We start from the raw sequence: 24,510 nt of genomic DNA on the forward strand, positions 1-24,510 counted from the left end.
CGGGAACAAGGCCAGCCAGGGGGAATGCGAGATTAACTCAGAGAAGCAGCAGAATCCGGAACAGACGAAGTCTTCAAGCCACGCCCGGAGGAGTCCGCATTTTACTTGTACCAATTAAGCGCTAATGATGGCCAGATTACACCAGACCGTAGACCTCCTAGACCACTTAATCCTGTCGATCCAACCTTCACAACCCCCCATTTGTGCTTGTCGAGTCTCCTGGCCACTCTGGTTCCCTTAGCCTATCAGGCCACCTCGGGTCTAGGTCAACTCGTCCCTAACTGCTGGTCACCGCAGCCCCTGCGGTCATCTTCCAGAGCCACTTGGACCCATTGAGGCCTGTCTACCCGTAGATTTCCCCCAGCGCTGGTCCCCCTGGGCCCCTCGGCCAGCCGGGTCACCTCAGTGCCACGCCTCCAAGGCCAAAGATTCTGCATGCACATTACGCTTTGTTCGCGGAGCAGGTTTTCGAAAAGCCGCTCCCTCTCGACTCCAGCTGTTTTCCTGCAAGAGCGGGGCGAGCCCACAGCGGCAGCGCCCCCGGCGGCGCACCGCAGCCCAGGAAGGGAGTGGCTGCAGCCACCGCCTCCTCCGCCGCCGCCACCCCCGCCTCCTCCGCCACCCCCGCCTCCTCCGCCACCCCCGCCTCCTCCGCCACCCCCGCCTCCTCCCGGAACGCGGGAGCGGCCGAAAGCGGCGCACGCCCAGACCGTCACGACCGTGCTCCTGATTGGCCGCGCCGCGTGACGTCACGGGGAGGGCCCGGGCGGCAGCTGGGAGCCAGAGCCCGCGCGTGCGCAGATCGAGCGCGCTGAGCGGAGGGGGGAGGTGGCCGGCCGCTTCTCCCGCGTCCGCCATTTTGTTGCTGTGGCTGTTGGGAACGGGCTGGGCAAAACCGCCTCGGAGGCGCGACGCTCTTGGGAGTCCGGTGCTTCGTGTGGCGGCGGGGGTCCTTGCAGAGCCGTGGGGGGCGCGGAGTCGGCGCGTTCCGGGCCAGGAGTGACTGGAAGCACCCCCGGTACGCCGGGCAGCCCGAGAACCCCGGGGCGGCCTCCGCTGCGGCTCGGCTTCTCCCGCCCCGACCTCGGGCTGTGCCCTGCATTCCCCGGGCCGGCTCCCTCCGTGAGGCGGCCCCGGAGCAGGCGGGCGGCGGCGGAGGATGCTGCGGGCCCGGAGCCGAGAGGAAGGTGCTGGCTCGGCCCTCTAAGCGCGCCTCGAGGTGTGCCAAGAGGCCCTTCCTTGGCCGCAAAGCCGTCTGTCGGGCAAAGGCGTCCAGAACAGACGAGAGCAGCCGCCGCCCCGACCCGCCGCAGAGCCCCGGTCCGACACGATGTCCTCCGCCAGGTTCGACTCCTCAGACCGCTCCGCATGGTACATGGGGCCGGTGTCTCGCCAGGAGGCGCAGACCCGGCTCCAGGGCCAGCGCCACGGTATGTTCCTAGTTCGCGATTCCTCCACCTGCCCCGGGGATTATGTGCTGTCTGTGTCCGAGAACTCGCGGGTCTCCCACTACATCATCAACTCGCTGCCCAACCGCCGTTTTAAGATCGGGGACCAGGAGTTTGACCACTTGCCGGCTCTGCTGGAGTTCTACAAGATTCACTACCTGGACACCACCACCCTAATCGAGCCCGCGCCCAGGTACGCGAGCGCCCGCGCTGCCCGGGCGCACAGCCCACTCCTACCGCGGAGGGTCGAGAATGGCAGGGGTGGTTCGCTTGGGATCGATCGAAGAGTGGGGGGTGGAGGTGTGTAATTGAACCCTTTTCACCCCATTCTGAACCAAATTCTTTTCCAGAAGGCTTCTGAACGGAAGGCTAGTGTCAGGATCTGGGTCACTGGATGAGGGGATGCGTTTTAAACATGTTTAACGGCGGTTCATAGTTAAAATGCCCGCTTTTTGCTTTTCGTCACGTTATCTATTTGGGTTATCCTACTAAAGAAGAGTTTTTGTTGTTTTTAAACCTTTTTTGGACCACAGACTTTTTTGAGAATCTCAAGGAAGCCATGGCATTTCCCCCTCCCTAAAAATGCACGTACACACAACTTTACACACCATTCAAGGTTCTTGGGATCCCTGGTCCAGTTTAAGAACTCTTGGACTGCAGTCTTTTGGAACTAAGAGCCGACAAGTGAAAATGCACGTTTAGATACAAAACTTGTAACAGTGAAATATCAGAACTATATATTGATACCTTGGTGCCAAGTTTGAATTACACCTGACACCTTTTGTTTTATAATTACAGAAATTTTAAAAGAAGATGCACTGGCTTCAGCGAGGACATATTTTTGAGTTTTTATATTATAGTTAACCCCCAGGCTGGACCACTAATAGGCCAGAAATCTATTTGATTAAATTCTGAGAGGGAATAAAGCTAGAATGTTCATTACTAAAGGAAATTTTTGAGCTACACTTTAATTCTATTCTAGTTTAATTTTAGATGTACATTTTGTACATCTGTAAGTCTTAATGATTTAGTAAAGTTAAGCATCCAGCATCCTCTTTTCCAAGTAAAATGCATTATTTTATTCAATTATTTGCTTTAATTTGTCTTCAGTGTTTTATCACGTTTCTTTTATTTAAATTATGCCAAATTTGAACTGAAGAAATTGCCTGGAATTTTTTTAAATGAAAAGTATTTTACTGCCCATTTTGCTTCTTGAACTTATGTTTTAAAAGGATAGGGTGCTCATTTTTGGAATGAGGTGTTTCTGATTTTATAGATTTGCTGAGATGTTCCTCTGAGTTTTAACCATTAAAAGCTATAATAATTAAGGAGCACCCACTGGATGCGTTAAGTGTTGCTTCCATGGAATAAGAGAGAAGAAACAAAGCCATGACAGTATAATGACTGTAAGATTAACTGCTGAACTAAATGGACTTTAAAAACTGGGAGAAAGTGATTATAAATCAAATAGTGTATAACAAAGACCTAGGCACCAAGAATCTGATTAGTGAAATCTCCAGGTCCCCAAAGATGCTGGTAGTTGGAGTCAACTTTGAGCACAGTATATTCTGATATAAGGGGTTGGAGAAAATATTAGAACCAACTATAATGAGATTTTTAGTATGTTTAAGTGAATTACTTCTCCAACTCGTGGAGGTGAATTAATATCATTAATTTCAGGCATTTATTAAGTCATGCCATGTACAAGGCATTGTGCTTGCTTTGAGGTGACAGGTATTATAATAACAGCTGTTTCAGAAAATGTTAGTAAATAGTTTGATCTCCTTCTAGAGAGAGAGAAAGGAATATGCTGCAGTAGCTTCCCATTACCAACAAAAACAACTCCACATTTTTCATACATGTGTCTTTCCAGATACCAGACATAACTTTCTGTTTTGGATGCCTATCCTCCCCCCACTCCCCACCTTGTTCTTCCTTTAGTGCAGTCCCGCTAGGCAGTTCATTTAATCCCTGGTAGCCATCCCTGCCTACTTCCTCACACCTTTGTACCTTTGCTCCAGCTGTTGGCTGGGCTGCTGGCTCTAGGTTGACTGCTTAAACCCGCCCCCCCCCATCCTCACCTATTGAAATCGTAACTGCTGTTCCAGGCCCCTCAAATAATAGGGCCTTTCCCTGACCCTCCCACTTACACGAAGCTGTAATTGTTTCTCCTCCTCTTCACTCTCTGCCCCAGGCATGTTGTAATTTAGGTTTTTATTTTCTGTTGGTATCTCGGAGGACGATCACAATTCTGGTTGAATTAGATCCAGACTGGATTTACTTTCTTAATCTTTGGATTTTCTCCCCTGAGCCTGAAATTCGAAGATTGGTTTGATAGGTTTTCAGCCTTTGTAGAAAACTAGAGGTACCCTGTAAAGCCTTGGCCAAATGCAAGTCAGTTTAGTGCCTCTTCACACCCCAAACAAGATATATTAAGTGGTTTAGGCATCAAAACTGAGCTCTTAAGGCCAGAGTTTTGTGCCCTTTAGCTAAAAGTTCGTGTTTTTTTAATTTTGCTTAGTGAAAAATTGTAACTACGACTTCCTCAGAATTTAAGGACTGGTGCTTGTTTTCTAGTCTGATCTTTTTTATTGGAATGTTCCTCAACATTTATATTTTTTTAAAAGATTTATTTATTTGAGAGCGAGAACAGGAAGAGAGAGCATGAGCTGGGGGAGAGGCAGACTCCCCACTGAGCAGGGAGCCCAGCGTGGGGCTCTGTCCCCAGACCCTGGGATCATGACCCAAGCCAAAGGCAGACACTTAACCGACTGAGTCACCCAGGCATCCCTAGTTTTATATTTTTATTCAAGTATTTACAAGAGTTATATCCCAGTGATGGGGACTAAGAACAATGGATGGCAGGCGTACTTTCTCCATAATAGAACTTCTATTTTATTGAAAGAGACAAACTAAAAGTAGGAAAATAAATAAAATACAGGATTAATAAATGCTATGAAGGAAATGAAGCTGAGCAGAGAGAATATAATAGGAGGGACCTACCTGATGTAGTGTGGTCAGGGAAAGCATGAAGCTACCCAAGGGTAGGGAAGAGGCAAGCCTTGGGAAGGCCTGGGCTAAGAAGCGGGGGAAGAGCCTTCCAGTCATAGGGAAGAGCTTAGACAAAGTCCTGAGGTCAGGAAGATAGCCACTGGGTTGGGAGTGTGGTACTTAAATAAAGGGGTTCTATGAGAAGAGTTAGGAGATGTAATGGTCAAGATAAGGAAATTGGATTTTATTTAAAGTGCAGTGGGTGCCATGGAAGAAGTTTGAAGCACAGGAGTGATATGGAGTTGTCACTGTTATCTGGGTGCAAAATGATGGTGGCTGATGGCATATATGTCACAGGTCATATAGACTGATGTAGAGCTGTGACTTGGAGGTGCCTGTTTTGGAGTTAAGATTGATGTTGCTGATGGGAGGGGGGATGGTGAGGGAAGAGAAAGGAGGAAACAAAGATGACTTGGTACATTTGTAACTTTGTGTTCTCTCAGTTTATCTTATTAATTGCTTTTTGTATTTGTGGTGTTCCTGTGGTGGGTTTTATTTTTATTTTTTAAAAGATTTTATTTATTTATTTGACAGAGAGTGAGCACAAGCAGGGAGAGTGGCAGGCAGAGGGAGAGGGAGAAGCGGGCTCCCCCCAGAGCAGGGAGCTCCATGTGGGACTCGATCCCAGGACCCTGAGATCATGACCTGAGCCGAAGGCAGACGCTTAACCGACTGAGCCACCCAGGCGCCCATGTGGGGGGTTTTAAATTTAACCCCCAAAAAGTGTCATATCGTATCATATGGCTTTTGTTGATTTTGAGTGATTCTAAAGGGTTCTCTTTCAGCATGTGGGTGTAATTTTTTTTTAAAGATTTTATTTTTATTTATGCGGGGGAGCCAGTGCCGGAGAGGAGCAGAGGGAGAGGGACAATCAGACTCCATGAGGAGCCAACAAGGGGCTTGATCTCAGGACTCTGAGATCATGACCTGAGTCGAAACCAAGAGTCGGACACTTAACTGACTGAGCCACCCAGGCACCCTAGATGTAGGTGTAATTTTTATATTACAGTTGATCTGATAAACAAAACCTGTGGCGGTTTTCACCTCCAATTTATTTGAGTATAAATATTTTTAAGATTCTGTTCATTAAGTTAATATTCAGGTAAGTGCTAGTGTTTTTTAATTTAATGGAGTTGATTTCCAGTTTAACAACAGAATGTTTCAGAAGGTTCCTAGGTGGATTGTTCATTTATTTATTTATTTTTACGATTTTATTTATTTTTTGACAGAGAGAGACACAGCGAGAGAGGGAACACAAGCAGGGGGAGTGGGAGAGGGAGAAGCAGGCTTCCCGCGGAGTAGGGAGCCTGGTGTGGGGCTCGATCCCAGGACCCCAGGATCATGACCTGAGCCAAAGGCGGACGCTTAATGACTGAGCCATCCAGGCGCCCCTAGGTGGATTGTTTAAATATGAAATCCATTTTCCTGTGGTTTAGAAACTGTTTTGCATAGCTTGCTTTGCTTATATAATTCTCTAGTTTTAGCTTATACAGCTATATGAAGGCTAGGAGAAAAAGCTAAGAAGTAAAGTTTTTTAACTGAGGCAAGTAGACCCTTAGAAAATCCTTGATTTTTGTCAGCAGACAATGCACATCTCATGTACTTAGTAACATGGAACTAACATTGAATCAACAATTCCTGTCATGTTCTTGAGAAGGTTACTGGTGTTGAGATTTTTTTTTTTTTTTAAGATTTTATTTGTCAGAAAGAGAGCATAAGCAGGGGAAGCGGCAGGCAGAGGGACAAGGAGGCTCTCCACTGAGCAAGGAACCCAGTGCAGGACTCGATCCCAACACCCTGGGATCATGACCTGAGCTGAAGGCAGATGCTTAACTGACAGAGCCACCCAGGTATCCCTGGTGCTGAGATTTTTTAAAAGGCCATTTCCATGCTATCTGCTTTGGTAGAGTAGTTGAAAAAGGATGCCCAGCTTAACCTGAGTGCCCAGAGGAGGGCCCTCCCACCTGTAAAGCAGAAGCCAAGCCCTGCATGGACCAGAGGATGCCATGGGCCACACGATCACACCTCCTTCCACATCCCCTGTTCTAAATATTTGAGGGAACTCAAATCTGGACTTCTAGAATTAGGAGTGGGGGAGAAGGATTACCAGTAATTTTGATTAGCATAGAATTTGGCACTGTGAATAAACCTTTGATTTTCCTCTTACCAGTAGTTTAAATCATCTAAATTTGATTCAGATGAGATACAAGAATATGGTCATTATGCTGGGAATGGAAGCTTGCCCAGTTGAGTGGTGTTCCCATGGCATGTAAAGTACTGGTAGCCATTTGATTTGTGACTTTTCTCTTAATATTTAAGACTCAAATTTTTAACCTTAGAAAGATTTTTTTTTTTTTTAACCTAAAGAGTTGGACTAGATTATTTCTAGGTTTCCTTCAGGCTGAAATATTTTAGTTGTTCCTGGTAAGTAAAAATGGACAGTGCTTATTAGTGGGAATTCAGGTTATTTTAGAGTCTGAGCTGAGATCATACCAAGTAAGGTGGGGCCACTAAGCATGTGGCAACTAGTCTGGAATGATGACTGAGAGCATGAATGGAACAGTGGTGAACTGAAGAGGCTTGGACGGCAAACTAAATGGTGTACAGGATTTCTTTGTATACAGAATTAAACCAGATATAGGGAATTGGGAGTGCTGAAGTTTTTGTGTTTTCAGAAGGAGGGGGAAAAAAAGGATAGAAACAGGAATGGGAAATGCTTCCCTATGTCTTTGATATTTTATTTTTATTAGCAGGAATTTCACTGTATTGAGCCTACTCTACACCAAAGCCCAATACTAGACTCAAGGCATATAATGGGAGTAAATCAAGTTAAAATAGAATACCTTGGGAGCTTCAAAGCAAGAATGATCAACTGAGGGGTCAGGGAAGGCTTGAAAGAAGAGATGAGAAGGAGGGGAGAAAAGGTGGTGGCAGTGCCTGCTGGGAAAGGCACAGAGTTGTAATTAATGTGAGTGATGGGCAGTGAGGTAGGAAGGAAGAATAATGCTAAATTGTGAAGGGTCTCCTGTGCTTTGTGAATGAGTTTAACAGTGGGAGCTGTCTAAAGCTTTTGAGAAGAGAATTGCCATGGCCAGTTACACTTTAGAAACTGTTCTGGTGTGGGACTGGGTAGGGAGAGAGTCTAGGGTGTGGGACTAATTAAGGGCTGTTAACAGGAGAAGGAATCGTGAGAAGCCAAACTAAGATCCCATGCTTTGGGACTATAATGTAAAAACTAACAGTCTTCGCTGGGCAATTGCATGTAGACGGTGAGGAAAGAGGTATGACTTCAGGGATGATTCAGTGGTGTCTTGAAAGAAGAGAAGAGAATTGATCAGGGTGAGGAGGGATGATTGTTTTCAGTAGGGAGACTCTTTGAGATGCTTACTGGAAGCCAAGTTTAGCAGTCTGATGGGTTTGTTATTGAGAAGAGAGTTGGGGGCTAAATAATGTAGATTTGGGAGTCTAAACTTAGATGGACTATACAGAATGAGCAGAAGAGCTGTGGAATGGGGTGGAGAGGTAGCCACAGGCATAGAAAGAGCTGTAAGTGATGGTGTGAATATCTAGGGATGGAAGGGTGAGGTCCTCAGTATTCAGTGCCATTTCACTAGAGGTTTTTAGCCAGTCTTCTTAGAATTGATTCTCTTATTGGGGCGCCTCGGCGGCTTTTACTCAATTGAGCATTGGACTCTTGGTTTTGGCTCAGGAGAGGGGGAGGAGTGTCCTGTTCCTGCTGGGGGCGGGGGCGGGTCTGCTTGAGGATTCTCTACCTCTGCCCCTCCCCCCACTCATGAGCTCTCTCTTTTTCAAATAAATAAGCCTTTTTTTTTTTTTTTTTTAAAGATTTATTTATTTGAGAGAGAGACAGAGAGAGCAGAGGGAGAGGGAGACAAGCAGACTTTCCGGTGAGCAGGGAGCCTGATGCAGGGCTCGATCCCAGGACCCAGAGATCACGCCCTGAGCCAAAATCAAGAGTTGGGCGCTTGACTGACTGAGCCACCCAGGCACCCCAATAAATAAGTCTTTCTTTCTTCCTTCCTTCCTTTCTTTCTTTCTTTCTCTTTCCTTTCTTTCTTTCTCTTTCTTTCTTTCTTTAAGATTTTATTTATTTATTTGACAGAGAGAGACACAGTGAGAGAGGGAACACAAGCAGGGGGAGTGGGAAAGGGAGAAGAAGGCTTCCTGGCCGAGCAGGGGGCCCGATGCGGGGCTCGATCCCAGGACCCTGGGATCATGACCCGAGCTGAAGGCAGATGCTTAACGACTGAGCCACCCATGTGCCCCTAGAGAAGTCTTTAAAAAGAATTGATTCTCTTACCTATTTTGTTTTTTTTCCCCAACTTTTTACTGTGAAATATTTTCATACATACAAGAGAGTATGTATAGACATGTGTATAATAAGAAAATTCATCAATACCCATGTGACCCCTTTAAAAAACTAGATTACCAGTACCTTCGAAATTCTCTCAGAAGTTGTATTCCTTCTTTTGCGTGAAGGAAATTTTAAGCTTAGAAGATATTAATGCTCAGGTTTAAAGAAAATGTTTTATCTGTGCTTTATATATGAAGCTGAGAATGCTTTTTACCTAAAGGAGAGGGGGTTCATTGACATTAGGTAGGAAAGGCCAATTTCCAGTTAGTCATCCAGGGCCTTCCTGCTCAGTATGCTGTGGACTATAGGCACAAGACAGGGAGAAGCATGGGTCTTAGAATATTTGAATGGGCTTGGAAAACTCTTTGTATGTAAATTTTATTTTTATTTTTTTAAGATTTTATTTATTTGAGAGAGAGCGCACGAGCAGGGTGAGGGGCAGAGGGAGAAGCAGACTTCTCGCTGAGCAGGGAGCCGGACTTAGGGCTCGATCCTGGGACTCCAGGATCATGACCTGAGCCAAAGGCAGGTGCTTAACCGACTGAGCCACCCAGGCGCCCCTCTTTGTATGTAAAATTTAAAGAGGAGTTTACAGGTGCTCTTTTACAGTTTTGATCAAGGAACAAATCGAAATGAGAAACAATGAATTGTTGCAGTTTTATGTTACATATTACTTTGGGCTGTGGGACCTAATAGAAAGGGCAAGATAATCTGCCCTGGCATCATCATGGTTTCATGTCTATAGTGGAACTAATGTGTAATTTGCAGGGAATTTTGATGAATACATGAGTTTGAGGATATGGGGTGGAAGACTTTGAATTTATGTCAGGGATGTGGCTGGGAGATTGGTTTGATGTGAATTTAGGGATATCTGTGTATGTACTAAATTGGGAAATGAGCCCTACAGTCACTCTAGCAGTATAATGGTGGAGAAAGTATAAGCTATCCTCCATCTTTGTCACATTTGCATACATCTTCCTTACCAGGGAAGTATTGAAAGTTGAAAAGCACCCTCTGCTCTTTTAAGCCAGTAATATAGACAACGAATCAGCAAACTTTCAATATGGGGGCAGATAGTAAATATTTTAAGCTTTATAGGCTGTATATAGTCTCTCACAGTTTCTCAACTATGCCCTTACAGCACAAAAACAGTCATAGACAATACTATAGATGAGTGAGTTTGGCTGTGTTGTAATAAAACTTTATTTACAAAACCATACAGTAGGCTGAATGGCCCATAGGCCATAGTTTGCGGGCTCCTAGGCCAGACTCAGTTTTTGTATAGTGTCCTGAAGCTAAGAATGGTTCTTCTATTTTTGAAAGAGTGTATTTTAAAAAAAGAAGAGTATACAACATAGGCCATATGTATAGTCCGCAAAGCCTCAAACATGTACCAGCCTTTTAGAGAAGTTTGTCAACCTCAAGGGCCTCGCCAGCAAAGCTCCTGGTCTGTGCTTATAGGAATGAGTCGTGTGCCCCGTGAGGTATGGGGAGGCTGGGGAAGGGACCGTTTGAACCTTCGGGCCTCTAGTCTTTTTCTGATTTAGAACCAAAATATGTAAGCCTGTCTTCAACAGAATCTTTCAATTCCAAAGGGGGCTAGTCTTCAGCTTCTAGTGCATTGCCTCCTTGCCTGTTCTCCTGCCCCTTAATAGAACTCACGCCTTCCTTTGAGTGCTCCTTGACCCTATCAGCTTCTGTCATGGCATATTAATTACTCATTGTGCTGTGTTTTTGTCTTCTAGTCTCTATGCTAAATTGGCAGTCTTCTAAGAGCAAGAACTTGGTTTTAATTCATTGTCTGTCTCCCAAGTTCTACACTTGATCTTAGCCAAAAGGCCGAGAAGCGATTGTCTCCCAAGTTCTTAGTGTGTAGTAAGTCTAGTGGATACCTGGGTAGATGAATTTCGTTAGTGTTAATCCCCACTGAAACTGTATTAGTGTCCTCATGATTTGTATTGTAGAAATAAATGCTCTTAACTTTTTAAGTATACAGATAATGAAATACCCTTGGCTGGGGTCTGAGATGGAACTGATTGTGCTTTTAGTAAAATATGAGATTTATGTAGTAGTACCCAAACTTTTCACAGATTGTCTGTGGCCCTTGAAATAGGGGCAGGGTGTACCTTAAAGACGGTAGGGGTGGGAGCTAATTGGATCCTCAGTAACAACCAGGAACTATTGTGCATGTTTCACATACAATCTGACGTTAATTCCCATGCAACCGAAAGACGCGGGGTTTATTCCCGAGGCTGACTAGCTTAGAGGTTATGAGTAAGTACTCTAGAACCAGACTGCCTGAGTACAAATATAACCCTGTGTTGGCATTGGCTTCCTCATCTGTAAGATGGGGATAATCACAGGATTGCTGAGAGGATGAAATAATTTAAAGTCTATATAGACTGCAAACAGTGCCTGGCATAGGTAGAAAGTGTCAACTCTATTACTGTTGCTACTCCTGCTATCTCTTTTCAAAACGTATTGATATTAAGCAGTTTGCCCCTCAGTATCATGTTGTTGTTAATAAGCAATAAGATCTTAGAGGGTTTTTTTTTTTTTAAGATTTTATCTATTTATTTGAAAGAGTATATTTTAAAAAAAGAAGTTTTTTTTAAACAGAGAAAGAGTGCGAGTGAGCGCAAGCAGGGGGGAGCAGCGGAGGGAGAGGGAGAAGCAGACCCCCTGAGATTTTAGAGGTTTTAAATCAAGCTCCTAATCACTGTGGCATAATACATAGACTGCTGTTAATTCAGTTGTTAGTATACTATATTAAACTAGTCATTTACATTTTAAAGATGTTAAGTTTTGCAAATTATGAAGACTGCCTTTTGGAAAGTAGTGTGTCAGTGTGTACCAAGGGCCATGAAAATGTCCCTGTTCTTTAATCTGGAAATCTAGGCTTTACAAAAAATCTAATATTGAGATGGTTCAGTTGGTTGGGCATCCGACTCTTGGTTTCAGCTCTGGCTGTGATCTCAGGATCGTGAGATTGAGCCCCAGATTGGGCTCCGTGCTGGGCGTGGAACCTGCTTAAGATTCCCTCCCTCTCCATCTCCCCCTCCCCCCATAAAAAAATTGAATATCAAGAAACTATATTCAAAATGCTTTGTGATGTTGATGATCGAATAGGGAGAAAGAAAAACTAAATATCCAGAAACACAGGGATGCTTAATTGCTGCAGGCTCACAGAATGAAATGTTATCCTGACATAAAAGTAAATGATCATGTAGACCAGTGATATAGGGAAACACCTGTGGTGTGATATTAGGTAGAAAAACTGCCATGGGCATACACAAGACTCTTTTAAGAAAGGCATAAAGTTTGGGTGCCTGCATGGCTCAGTCTGTTAAGCGTCCAACTCTTGGTTTCAACTCAGGTCCTGATCTCATGGGTCATGAGATCCAGCTTGGCTTTGGGCTCCACGTGCAGTGGTAGTCCACTTGGATATTCTCTCTCTCTCTGCCCCTCTCCCTGCTCATGCACTCTCTCTCTCAAATAAAAAAATCTTTTTTTAAAAAAAAGCCATAAATTTGGCCAGTGGGAGGGGTGAAAAAGTAGTTATGACGGGGCAGGAGCTGTGGGTTTTTTTTTTTTCTCTTTCTTTTTTGGGGGGGGCTGGGTATTGTTTTTTTTTTTTTTTTTTTTTTTTATTTGAGAGAGAGAGTGAGAGAGAGAGAGAGCACAAGAGGGGGGAGTAGGAGAGGGAGAAGCAGACTCCCTGCCGAGCAGGGAGCCCGATGCGGGACTCGATCCCGGGACTCCAGGATCATGACCTGAGCCGAAGGCAGTCGCTTAACCAACTGAGCCACCCAGGCGCCCTGGGTATTGTTTTTGTTTTTTAAGATTTTATTTTATTTTTAAGTAATTTCTGTACGCAACACAGGGCTTGAATTCAGAACCAAGAAATCAAGAGTTGCATGCTCTACTGACTGAGCCAGCCAGGCATCCCTTGTTGTCCTTTTTTGCTGAATGTTGTAACATGGTGATATTTTTATAAAGGAAAAAAAATTAAAATATTTGAACGTAATTATATGCAAACAATGAATCATGGAACACTACATCAAAAACTAATGATGTAATGTATGGTGACTAACATAAAAAAATTTTAAAAATATTTAAACATAAGAGATCGCGTTGTTATATGAAGTAACTTTTTAGATCATTAATTGGAGGAAAGAAAGAGAGTGGACATGAGTTAATAGACGATAAAACAGGGGCACCTGGGGGGCTTAGTCGGTTAAGCAGCCGACTCTCAATCTCGGCTCCAGTCATGATCTCAGGGTCCTGGGATTGAGGCTTGTGTCGGGTTCCCCGCTCAGCAGGGAGACTGCTTGAGGATTCTTACTCCCTCTGCCCCTCCACCCACTTGCACACACTCCCCCCACCCCCAAATAAGTAGGTAAATAAATGATCTTTTTAAAAAAAGATAAATTGGAAACCATAGTCAGTGGTTAAACAGGCATTTCCTATTTTTGGCTTACTCTCCGTCAAGGCTACTCTAGAACGGGGCTCTGGTGATGGATGGTTCTGCAGGCAAAGTCACTTCAGAGGTGCGAACTCTTTGGATGAAGCCCAGGGTTTGTTACTCTGGTGTGGATTCTGTGCTTTAGAAAAGTTAAGTGGTGGAGGGAGCTAATGGTAAAATAGTTTTTTTTCCCCACAAGTTGGTGTATTTGCAACTTCTCAGAACATTTCTTAGGTGAAGAGAGACTGCTATACTTCTTTTGCAGAAGAGGCATTACAGATGGGGTGTTACTGGAGAGCAGGGACTGCACTTTTATAACTGACCCTGGGAGGGCATTCTGTAGCTTGGCAAATACAGGCTGATCATCTTGAGCATAGCAGAGGGGTGTGGTGGTGTCTGGACTGATGCTTTGATGAGAGCTCTTGCCTGTGAGTTCTGCAGTGAAAAGGTCCCTGTGTTTTCATTTTGGTGCTCAGATGGTGATTTCTGCATAAAATGCAATATGGGTTTGTTTCTTTGTTTGTTTGTTTTTAATTTGACAGGCGTATAAACCCTTTTCTGGTTTTTGTATTTTGAAGGACACAGAAACTGAAGCCTTTGTCATTTTCTCTCTGGATGCCCAGGGAAGTGTGCAGGAAGCATGCCATAGATTAGGACCAGGAGGAAAAATGTGTGATGGCTGTGACAGGGTCCTAAGGAAGGCAGCTACTGAACTTACTCAAGATTTTAAATATAAATTCAGACCAGTTGTATCTCTGTGTAAACAAAAAACAAAAAAAAACTGTATTCCTGTGAAACAGAGATGGTGTGTGTGTGTATGCACTTGACATGTGATTTAACAAGGTCTATTCAGGCAATACTAACTGCAGAACATAAAATAGTGTGACAGAACCTTCTTAACTACTGAGAATATAGCAAGGGAAATAATTCATTGTAGAGGAGAATGGTTTATTTAAAAGTTTGACAAACACTGGTATCGAGTAAGATTTTTCTCTTAGAGTTAATTTTCTTTCTCTCTGAAGGTACCCAAGCCCACCAATGGGATCTGTATCAGCACCCAACCTGCCTACAGCAGAAGAAAATCTGGAATATGTACGGACTCTCTATGATTTTCCTGGGAATGATGCTGAAGACCTGCCCTTTAAAAAGGGTGAGATCCTGGTCATAATAGAGAAGCCGGAAGAACAGTGGTGGAGCGCCCGGAACAAGGATGGCCGGATTGGGATGATTCCCGTTCCTTACGTTGAAAAGCTTGTGAGATCCTCACCACATGGAAAGCATGGGAATAGGAATTCCAACAGTTATGGGATCCCAGAACCTGCTCATGCCTATGCTCAACCTCAGACCACAACTCCTCTACCTGCAGTTTCCAGTACTCCTGGGGCAGCGATCAACCCTTTGCCATCCACACAGAATGGACCTGTCTTTGCCAAAGCCATCCAGAAAAGAGTACCCTGTGCTTATGACAAGACTGCTTTGGCATTAGAGGTAAAATTTACAGGGCTGGTTTTTTGGGTCTTTTTGACATTTGGTTTTCATTTTTAGTTTTAATTTTATTTCTGCAGAGTAACGACTGCTCACTTAAAGTTCTGTTCAGGGGAATAAGATAACTGGGTGATTTTGGAAGATCCACTGTGAGTGTCCCACATGACTCTTGTCCTTTCCTATCCTTGTTTTTCCCAAGGTGTAGTCTCTCCTAGGTTTAGTCTCACAGTAGTTGGTTTTCTTTCCAGTGAGAAAAGATGATGGTTAATAAAGACCCATGACCTAGAGACGAAATCAGCATACAGGTAGACACAGAGCCACTTGTACAGGTCCATATTTCTGACATCCTGATTAGTTGAGGAGAAATATGAATAAACGTCTTAAAATTCCTCTTCAGCTAGGAAGAGATAAAAGTTTAAAATATCTCAGACCGGGGTGCCTGGGTGGCTCATTCAGTTAAGTGTCTGCCTTCTGCTCAGGTCATGATCCCAGGGTCCTGTAATCAAGCCCCACGTCAGGCTCCCTGCTCAATGGGGAGTCTGCTTCTCCCTCTCCCTCCACCCCTCCCCCTACTTGTGCTCGTGCATGCTCTCTCTCAAATAAATAAATCTTTAATTAAAAAAATATGTATCTCAGACCTTACTTACCAGATTTATTTTTTTTTAAGACTCTTGGAAAGCTTAGCATGTAACTGTGGCTTTCTGAACCAAGAAGTCCTGAAGACCAGTGTTGATAAGCCTGTTGAGGGCGTAAAACTGTGTATCACAGAAAGTAGAAGTTTGATGAGACATCCAATAAACCTGGAGTGACCATAAATGAGCACAAACCCCAGAGGAAGAACAGAAGGATTTGAAAAATAGATTTTTTGGGTACCTGGGTGGCTCAGTTGGTTAAGTGTCCGACTCATGATCTCAGCTTGGGTCTTAATCTTAGGGTCATGAGTTCAAGCCCCATGTCAGGCTCCGTGCTGGGTGTGGAGCCTACTTAAGGGGGAAAAAAAAAGATTAAAAAAAAAATTAATAATTTTAAAACAGTCCTATATATTTTTCATGTTATTTTTTACGAGGTGTAAAATACGTGCAGTGAGATGGGCCCTAAATATTAACATCTCAGAACATGGAATTTGATGCCACAAATCCTAGCTCTTTTATTAGTAGGTAAGTTGTGAAAATGCCTTGTGAGCCACAAACTACTAGGTAAATAAGTATCATTATAATATGATTACAATTGAATACTCTTTGTTGGTATTATCAAATTGCATAAATGTTGGAGAAGCTGAGATTAAGCTAGTGATTGTTTTTTGTGCGTTCACCGCAAGGTCAAAGTAGGGCAGGGTTGGGAGACCGCCCAGGTACATGACAGAAGGATGAAGTAATGGAGCCTGTTGCTTCAAAAAGCAGAACTTAACCCATAGAACAGCCTGTCCACAGATAAAAGCTAGCATTGATTTTTGTGTGTGCTGTTTTTTCCATTGGTTATCCTCCATTTTCCTTGGATGAGGAGTAATGTCCGAGCGAACTACACCTGAAGGTTTGTTGCAGAGTCTGATTACTTCTCCCTCTCACGTTGGCTGTAAAGGAGTAAGTTTCTGGGGCTTGTGGCAGGGACCAGGTCTAGGCAGGAGCCACATGCTTTTAATGCTTCCCAGTGGAGGAACAGGAAAGAAACCAGACTGAATCCTGGCTGAGTGGGCCTTCCAGCTTTCTCATCCCCACACAGACCTGCCCCTGCACAGGTGTACACCCCTAGCCTAGTTCACACAGCACCCTAAAATTACGTGGGGTGTTCTGGGCTCTAAAACCTTCCAGTTTGCATAGTGATTCCTGCCTTTTGAGGCATTTTCACATCTGTTGTCTCATCATAGGAGTGGAGAGCTCGGATTCGGAGAGTTGTTGTGACTCACATGTGTTCGACACATGGGGGTTGAGGCACCCAGTCAGAATTCCAGTCCATAGAGGAAGTCAGGAATTGGGCTCCTACCTGAGCTAGGGTTTAAAGCCTCACTCCATTTAGGCCACCTGCCTGTTCACCTCTAGCTCTAAGATGTGTGTGCATTTTAGAAACCTGTATCTCCTGTGCGTTGCTCAGAGTGTGCATAGGGGGGATTGTAGAGTGGAAGACCAGATACTATAAAGGGGATCATTTATTTTCTTATTTTAATAAGATTTATTCATTTATTAGAGAACGTGGGCGGGAGCCGGGGCGGGAGTGGGGGACACAGAGGGAGAGGGAGAATCGTTGAGCAGACTGCCCATCCAGCAGGGAATCCCAGCACGGGGCGATCGCAGAAGATCTCACTCAGATCCCTGAGGTCATGACCTGAGCTGGAATCAAGAGTTGGCTGCTTAACTGAATGAGCCACCCAGGCACCCCTAAAGGAGATCATTTAGAGCTTGGTGAGCAGATATGTGGGTAGGTGCCTTAGACCAGGATGAGGATTAAAAGCCTGGCTAATGATGGATATTGGGGCACCTGGGTGGATCAGTTGGTTAAGCGTCTGCCTTCAGCTCAGGTCATGATTCCACCATGCTGGGATTGAGCCCCGCGTCAGGCTCCCTCTCCCTCTCTGCCCATCTGCCCTGCTTGTGCTGTCTCGCTCTATTTCAGATTTTTTTTTTTTTTTAATTTATCTGACAGAGCGAGAGAGCACAAGCAGGGGGAACAGTAGAGGCAGAGGGAGAAGCAGGCTCCCCGCTGAGCAGGGAGCCCGATGCGGGGCTTGATCCCAGGACCCTGGGATCATGACCTGAGCCGAAGGCAGACGCTTAACCATCTGAGCACCCAGGCGCCCTTGCTCTATTTCAAATAAATAAATAAAATGATGTATATTTTAAGGTAACCCACATACTTGGCCGTTACGCAGTTCTTGTTTCTCAGACCCCAGAAAGAGGTCTCCACACCTTAGTCTCCTTGTGACACTACCCCAGCTGTGTAAGTCTCATCAAAGGCTTGCTTTGGTGTTTCACCAAGAGTGTAAGGGGGACCCAAGTAATAAACTTTTGCCAAATTCCACTTAATAGTATTTCTCATTCTGTATATTTAAATGAGACTTTTGGCTATAGCATAAGTAAATAGTTCTATGAGCTGCGTTATCTTCTAAAACTTAGTGCGTGTCTGATCTTGTTAAAAACAACTCTCTTGAGACTTTTGCAATTAGGTTACCAGGAAAAGTATTAAAATTAAAATAAGAAAGGTGAAATAAGTAGGACAAAATGTGCCAGTAATGGAAGCTTCCTTATTTCCCTTGATGGTATTAGTGAGAACGATGAGGGCTTAGGTGAACTTTATTTCATGAATCATTTCACACTTTTTTTCATAAAACTTGATTTTCAAAAGAACATTCCTACAAGTAAAGAGAGATTTTATTTTATTTATTTTTATAGATTTTATTTATTTATTTATTTGAGAGAGCACGCACATGCATGCGCATGAGAGTGGGGTGAGGGGCAGAGGGAGAAGCAGACTTCCTACCGAGCAGGGAGCCTGATGCAGGGATTGATCCGGGGACTCCAGGATTATGACCTGAGCCAAAGGCAGAGACATCCAACCGACTGAGCCACCCAGGTGCCCATAAAGAGAGATTTTTAAAACAGGTCTGTGTTTAGCCGTTTTTCTCTCTTGCTTACACTCTTTTCAAGTGAGTTGATGCTTGGGATTTAATTTGAAAAGGAATACTTGGTATCTGGGGTGTGGTAAAGCAAGATGGTCAAGGAAAGATCATGGACCTGCATTCAAGTCCTGGCTTTTCATGGTGTGATCTTGGGCAAGCTACTTCAATTCTTTTGAGTCTAAAAGGCACCCTTGTTCTGAAAGTTGATGTGAGTTTGTTCATTAATCATCCATTCATGCAACCAACCTGTGAGGGATGTCTTGTAGGTCCCTACCACCAAGGTGCTTACCACCTAGTGAGAGAATAGAGACAAACCAGCAATGTGGTAAGTGCTGTAATAACACAGAGTAGGAGGGAGAGTGGGGAAGGGCGGGGGTAGGAGATGGGAGTGTGGGTATTTGTCTGGGAAGTCTTCCTGGAGGAGGTGACCCTTGAACTGAGTTTTGAAGGATGAATAGAAGTTAGGTGGGTGAAGTGCAGGGAGACATTCCTGGCAGAGGGAAGAGCTTACATGAACAAGACTTAATACCACCGAGTAGCTGCAGGTTGGTTAGAGTGTGCAGTATGTTGGGCAAAAGCGGCAAAAGACAAAGCAGAGGAAGTGGGCTGTCGCCATGTCATCAAAGGGCTAGGCTGAGGAGACGAACAGTTTTCTTATGTTGCCTTCACTGAGGCATAAAATAGCCAATTTCTCACAACTGATGGAGGTTCTGAAGTTTGCAGGCAACTTACCTTTTTATTGATGGATTTTTAAATAATTTAGAGCAAATGCTTGAATCTCCCTATGATATCATTCTCACACACTTGTATTCCAATATACTTTCCTGACTAGAAAAAAAAGGGAAGAACTTTCTTAGCATTGTCCTTAACTCTGGGGCTGCATACCTATGATTATTTGCTGTGTGAAAATTTGTATCCAGGCATCTAAATGGAACCTAGGTGGAGCTTTCCCCTGTGGTATGGATTAAGAAAACAGTTGGTGAGGGGTGCCTGGCTCAGTCAGTTAAGCATCCGACTCTTGATCTCGGCTCAGGTCTTGATCTTAGGGTTGTGAGTTTGAGCCCCACGTTAGGCTCTACACTGGCATGGAGCCTACTTAGTTTAAAAAAAAAAGTTGGTGACAGTAGGGATCTGTGGGAATCAGAGTCAGCGGAACAGATTCTGTGGAGGAAGAATAACATTTTCTTGGCCTGCAAGTGAGGCTTCAGGTGACTCAGGATGGGGAAGAAAGGCAAGTTGAGTAATAGTTAGATCATTCAGTCTGCCCATCTTCCTAATGCTTTTAGCTTTCTGCAGCATCTAAATCCATTGGCCCTCTGGTCTCAACTTGGGCTCCAAAAACACTCCTTCAGCAAAGGTTTACTGAGTACTTACAATGTGGCAGACATTGTTAAGGAGTTTGGAGTTCAGTAGTGAGAAAACAAAGGTCTCTGTCCTTGTGGAAGTTCTGGAATATAGTCTGTGAGTGGTTCCTTTTAGCTCTCCACCAGGGAGAAACAACTACGAGTCCCCTTCCTGTATTTGCTTAGCCCGATGTTTGGACTTTAGTATGTGACCATACAGTTATCCCTCTTCAGGTTTGGGGTGGTGGGGGGGTGCGTTTCTTTTTGTTTTTGTCATACACCATCTGTACAGTTATCTGAATCTTTTAAAATCCTTGTTATGTCATCTGGCATATTGATCACCCCCCTCAGTTTCATGTTAGCTGCAGATTTCATAAAAGCACGATCCAGATCTTTGTACTAAAGTCCTCCTCTGCAGCCTCTCCTGATCTACGTAGCGTGTCTAAAAAAAGATAATGAGGTGGTTTTGGCATGACTTGTTCTTGGTTGAGCCTGTACTGCCTTCCAGATACCATCTGTTTGCTAATTGCATTCAGAATTTTGTCCAGGTTTGATTTCATGCTCGCCTTTTACATTTTATAAGATCTGCCATTATCCCTCTTTTAACAAAACCAAGAAACTTGACCCTTCATAGGTCTACCAGTGTCCTGTGTTGTAATGTTCTCTGGCAGGTGACCAGAGTTGGACTCTCATTCCTGCTTGCCGGTGTGTTTGGTCAGTACTTAGATATCTGTCTTATCAGTATAAGGACATCCTTTCATCTTTGGCGCATGTTCTTTTTTATGATGCTCAGAGTTCTTTGTGTGAGTTCACCAGCATTCTCAAGATACTTGCTGTTCACTCCCATTGGGGTCATCTGTGATTGTGTTCATATTTCTTCTTGGATTGTCTTCTCCCCATTTTGAAACCCCTAGTCACTGGATTACATCTGGTTTCTGAATCTTCTGAATCTTTCTAAGGCCCATGGCACCACTTCCTTCACTGACTGGCCTGGAATTCTCAGGTTTCTACTTCAACCACTTGGTTTTGCTTCATTGGTTAGAATTAAATTCACATTAGCAGTTTCTTCGCTGATTCTTCTACTGACTGAGATCAAGTTGTGTGCAAAGCAAAACTAGGTTTCAGTAGTACTAGCTGTACTTTTCAGCCTCTCAGGGATCATCTGTGAGTTCCTCTGGCTGTGTCACCTGTAGTATATATCCAACAGTGATGTCAGGTCTGTACATGCTCATCATCAAACATCTGAATCAGCTCTGGAGATCTGTACAGGGTCATAGCCTCCTAACGTGACAGGGCCACTCTGTCTTACCTCCTGTCACATTCCATCAATGATCCCCCTTCTCACCAAGGTTTGTCAGAGATGCCCACAAGCTCATATTCACCTGTTAAGTAAGAATCTCAGGGCTTTTCATCAGGACTGACAGGCTCCTTCTCCATCCCTCTGTCATTGATGTTTGTTGGTTTTGCTTAGCAATATCTAGTTTTATGAATTTGACTTACTCTACTTCTTGTGTACCAAAAGTGTTTTTTTCCTTAATCACAGTGCTTTTTCAAAAGTAGGAATCTTTAGAAAGTCCTTTAGAATTTTTTCTTCTAACATATGTTCTCTTTGGGTTGTGAATTAGAGAAGATTATCTCTAAAAGGTTTTTGTTCCTCTTCCTTAATGTGTAAGTTGGGTGAGAATATCATGAAATTGAGGCCCTGGCATGGTTCAGGCAAGGCCTGTCCCAGCCTGGTCATTATGCTGACCATAATTTTCTGTATGTGGTAATGGTTGTTGAGTAAGAAGAACCATCAGCCAGGGGCTTCACAGAGAGTATTTTAGTTAGTCCTTATGGCTGCCTTATGGGGTAGTTGGCACCAGTCCCATTTTACGTAACCCTTAGAACTTAAGGTTTGTATAAATTTGTTGATAGTCTCACAGGTGGTATGTGGCAGAGCTAGGACTCAGCCCACAGTCTTATTTTTAGACAGCATTATTGAGATATAATTTATATATTACACGATTAACCCATTTAAACCATACAATTCACTGATCTTGGTATGTTACATTCTTTTTTTTTAATTGTAAAATTGCATAATGGAATTTTTCTTTTTTTTTTTTTAAGATTTTATTTATTTGACAGAGAGAGACACAGCGAGAGAGGGAACACAAGCAGAGGGAGGGGGAGAGGAAGAAGCAGGCTTCCCGCCAAGCAGAGAGCCTGATGCGGGGCTCAATCCCAGGACCCTGGGATCATGACCTGAGCCGAAGGCAGACGCTTAACGACTGAGCCACCCAGGCGCCCCTGGAATTTATTTTTTTAAGTGTACAATTCAGTGGCATTAGTTACATTCATAATTGTGCAACTGTCACCACTATCTATTTCCAAAACTTTTGCATCACCCCAAACAGAAACTCTGTAACCAGTAAGCAGTAACTCCCCATTCCCCTCTCCTGAGGCCCTGGTAAGCTCTAACCACCTTTCCATATATATGAATTTGCCTATTCTAGATATCTCATATAAATGGAATCCTACAATATTTGTCCTTTGGGTCTGGCTTATTTCACTTAGTATAATGTTTCGAGGTTCATCCATGTGGTAGCCTGTATCTTCATTCTTTTTATGGCCAGATAATATTCCATTGTATTGATATACCACATTTTATTTATACATTCTTTAATAACATCAGAGTTATTTTCACCTTTTGGCTATTGAGAATAGTGTTATGAACATTCATGTACAAATTTTGTTTGAATACCTGTTTTCAGTTCTTTGGGGTATATACCTAACAGTGGAGTTGTTGCGTCATAATGGTAACCATATTGAACTTTTGGAGGAACCACCATAGTTTTCCACAGTGGCTGCACCATTTTACAGCAGTGCACAAGGGTTCCAGTTCTCCATGTCCTCACCAACACTTACTGTTTTTCCATTTTTAAAATTTTGATTTGCATTCTATAATTACTAATGAGGTTGAACATCTTTTCATGTGCTTCTAATGGCCATTTTTTATATCTTCTTTGGGAAAATGCTCAAGTCCTTTGCCCATGTTTTAATTGCATTGTTTTTTATTGTTGAGCTTTAGGAGTTATCTATTCTGGATATTAAATTCTTATCAGATACATGATTTCTAAATGCCTTTTTTTTTTTCTGTAGGTTTTCTTTTCATTTTCTTGATAGTGTGCTTTGATGCACATTTTTTTTCTTGAGATTTTATTTATTTATTTGAGAGAGAGAGCATGCACACGAGCAGGGAAGAGAGGGAAAGGGAGAGGGAGAAGCAGACTCCTCACTGAGCAGGGAGCCCCATGCAGGACTAGATCCTAGGACCCTGAGATCATGACCTGAGCTGAAGGCAGACGCTTAACCAACTGAGCCACCCAGGTGCCCTGACGCACATTCTTAATTTTGATGAAATGCAACTTACCTAATTTTTCTTTTGCTACTCATGCTTTTAATGTCATATCTAAGAATCCATTACCAAATTCAAGGTCACAAAGATTTACCCCAGTGTTTTCTTCTAAGAGTTTTATGGGTGTAGCTCTTATATGTAATTTGTTTCTCCGTTGTGAGTTAATTTTTGTATATGGTTTGATGTAGCAGTCCAAATCCTTCCTTTTGCATGTAGAAATCCAATTGTACCAGCACCACTTTCCTCATTTGAATGAACTTGGCACTCTTGTCAAAAATCATTTGGTCCTAGGGGCGCCTGGGTGGCTCAGTTGATTGAACGTCCAACTCTTGGTTTTGGCTCAGGTTGTGATCTCATGGGTGAGCCCCATGTCAGACTCCATGCTCAGCGGGAAGTCAGCTTGAAGATTCTCTCTCCCTCTGCCCCTCTCCCCCACACTCTCACGTGTGCTCTCTCTCTCTCATAAATAAATCTTTAAAAAAATCATTTGGTCATAAATGTGTTTACTTCTGAACTCTCAGCTCTATTCCGTTGGTCTGTGTGTGTGTCTGTGTGCCAGTACCACACTGTTTTGATTACTATAGCTTTGTGTAGTAGTTGTGAAGTCAGGAAGTATGAGTCTTATACTTTGTTATTCTTTTGCAAGATTGTTGTAGCTATTCAGGGTGTCTTGCAATTCCATGTGAATTTGAAGATCAGCTTTTCCACTTCTGCAAAAAATGTTTGAATTTTGATAGGGATTGTATTGAATTTGTAGATCTGTGGTTAGTGTTGACATCTTGATAATACTAAGGCTTCCTATCCATGAACACAAGATGTCTTGCCATTTACTTAAGTCTCCTTTAATTTTTTCCAGCAACATATTGTAGCATTCAATGTACAGGTGTTTTACTTTGGTAAAACACACTATTAATTTATTCCCAGTTACTCTTTTTTTTTTTTTTTTAAGATTTTTATTTATTTGACAGAGACACAGCGAGAGAGGGAACACAGCAGGGGGAGTGGGAGAGGGAGAAGCAGGACTCCTGCCAAGCAGGAAACCCGATGTGGGACTCGATTCCAGGACCCTGAGATCATGACCTGAGCCGAAGGCAGATGCTCAACGACTGAGCCACCCTGGCGCCCTATTTTATTCTTTTAGATGCCACTGTAAATGGAATTGTGTTTTGGGTTTTGTTTTGTTTTGTTTTTTAAGATTTTTTAAATTTATTTGTCAGAGCAAGAGCACAAGCAGGGGGAGCGGCAGGCAGAGGGAGAAGCAGGATCCCCGCTGAGACAGGGACCCTGTTGTGGGACTCCATCCCAGGACCCTGGGATCATGACCTGAGCCGAAGGC

General features: G+C 43.7%; 1 protein-coding gene across 1 annotated transcript in view; it reads left to right on the forward strand.

The window, feature by feature from the left end:
* Nucleotides 1–809: 809 nt before the first annotated feature.
* Nucleotides 810–24,510, forward strand: part of CRKL (CRK like proto-oncogene, adaptor protein) — a 35,831-nt gene continuing 12,130 nt past the window's right edge. The window contains exons 1-2 of the mRNA XM_032397585.1: nucleotides 810–1,641; nucleotides 14,362–14,827. Coding sequence (XP_032253476.1) covers nucleotides 1,331–1,641; nucleotides 14,362–14,827 — 777 coding nt within the window. The 5' untranslated portion in view covers nucleotides 810–1,330. The remainder of the gene's footprint in view (nucleotides 1,642–14,361; nucleotides 14,828–24,510) is intronic.

Source organism: Phoca vitulina, unplaced genomic scaffold, assembly GCF_004348235.1.
Source record: "Phoca vitulina isolate PV1807 unplaced genomic scaffold, GSC_HSeal_1.0 scaffold100, whole genome shotgun sequence".
In the NCBI taxonomy this organism is placed as follows: Eukaryota; Metazoa; Chordata; class Mammalia; order Carnivora; family Phocidae; genus Phoca; species Phoca vitulina.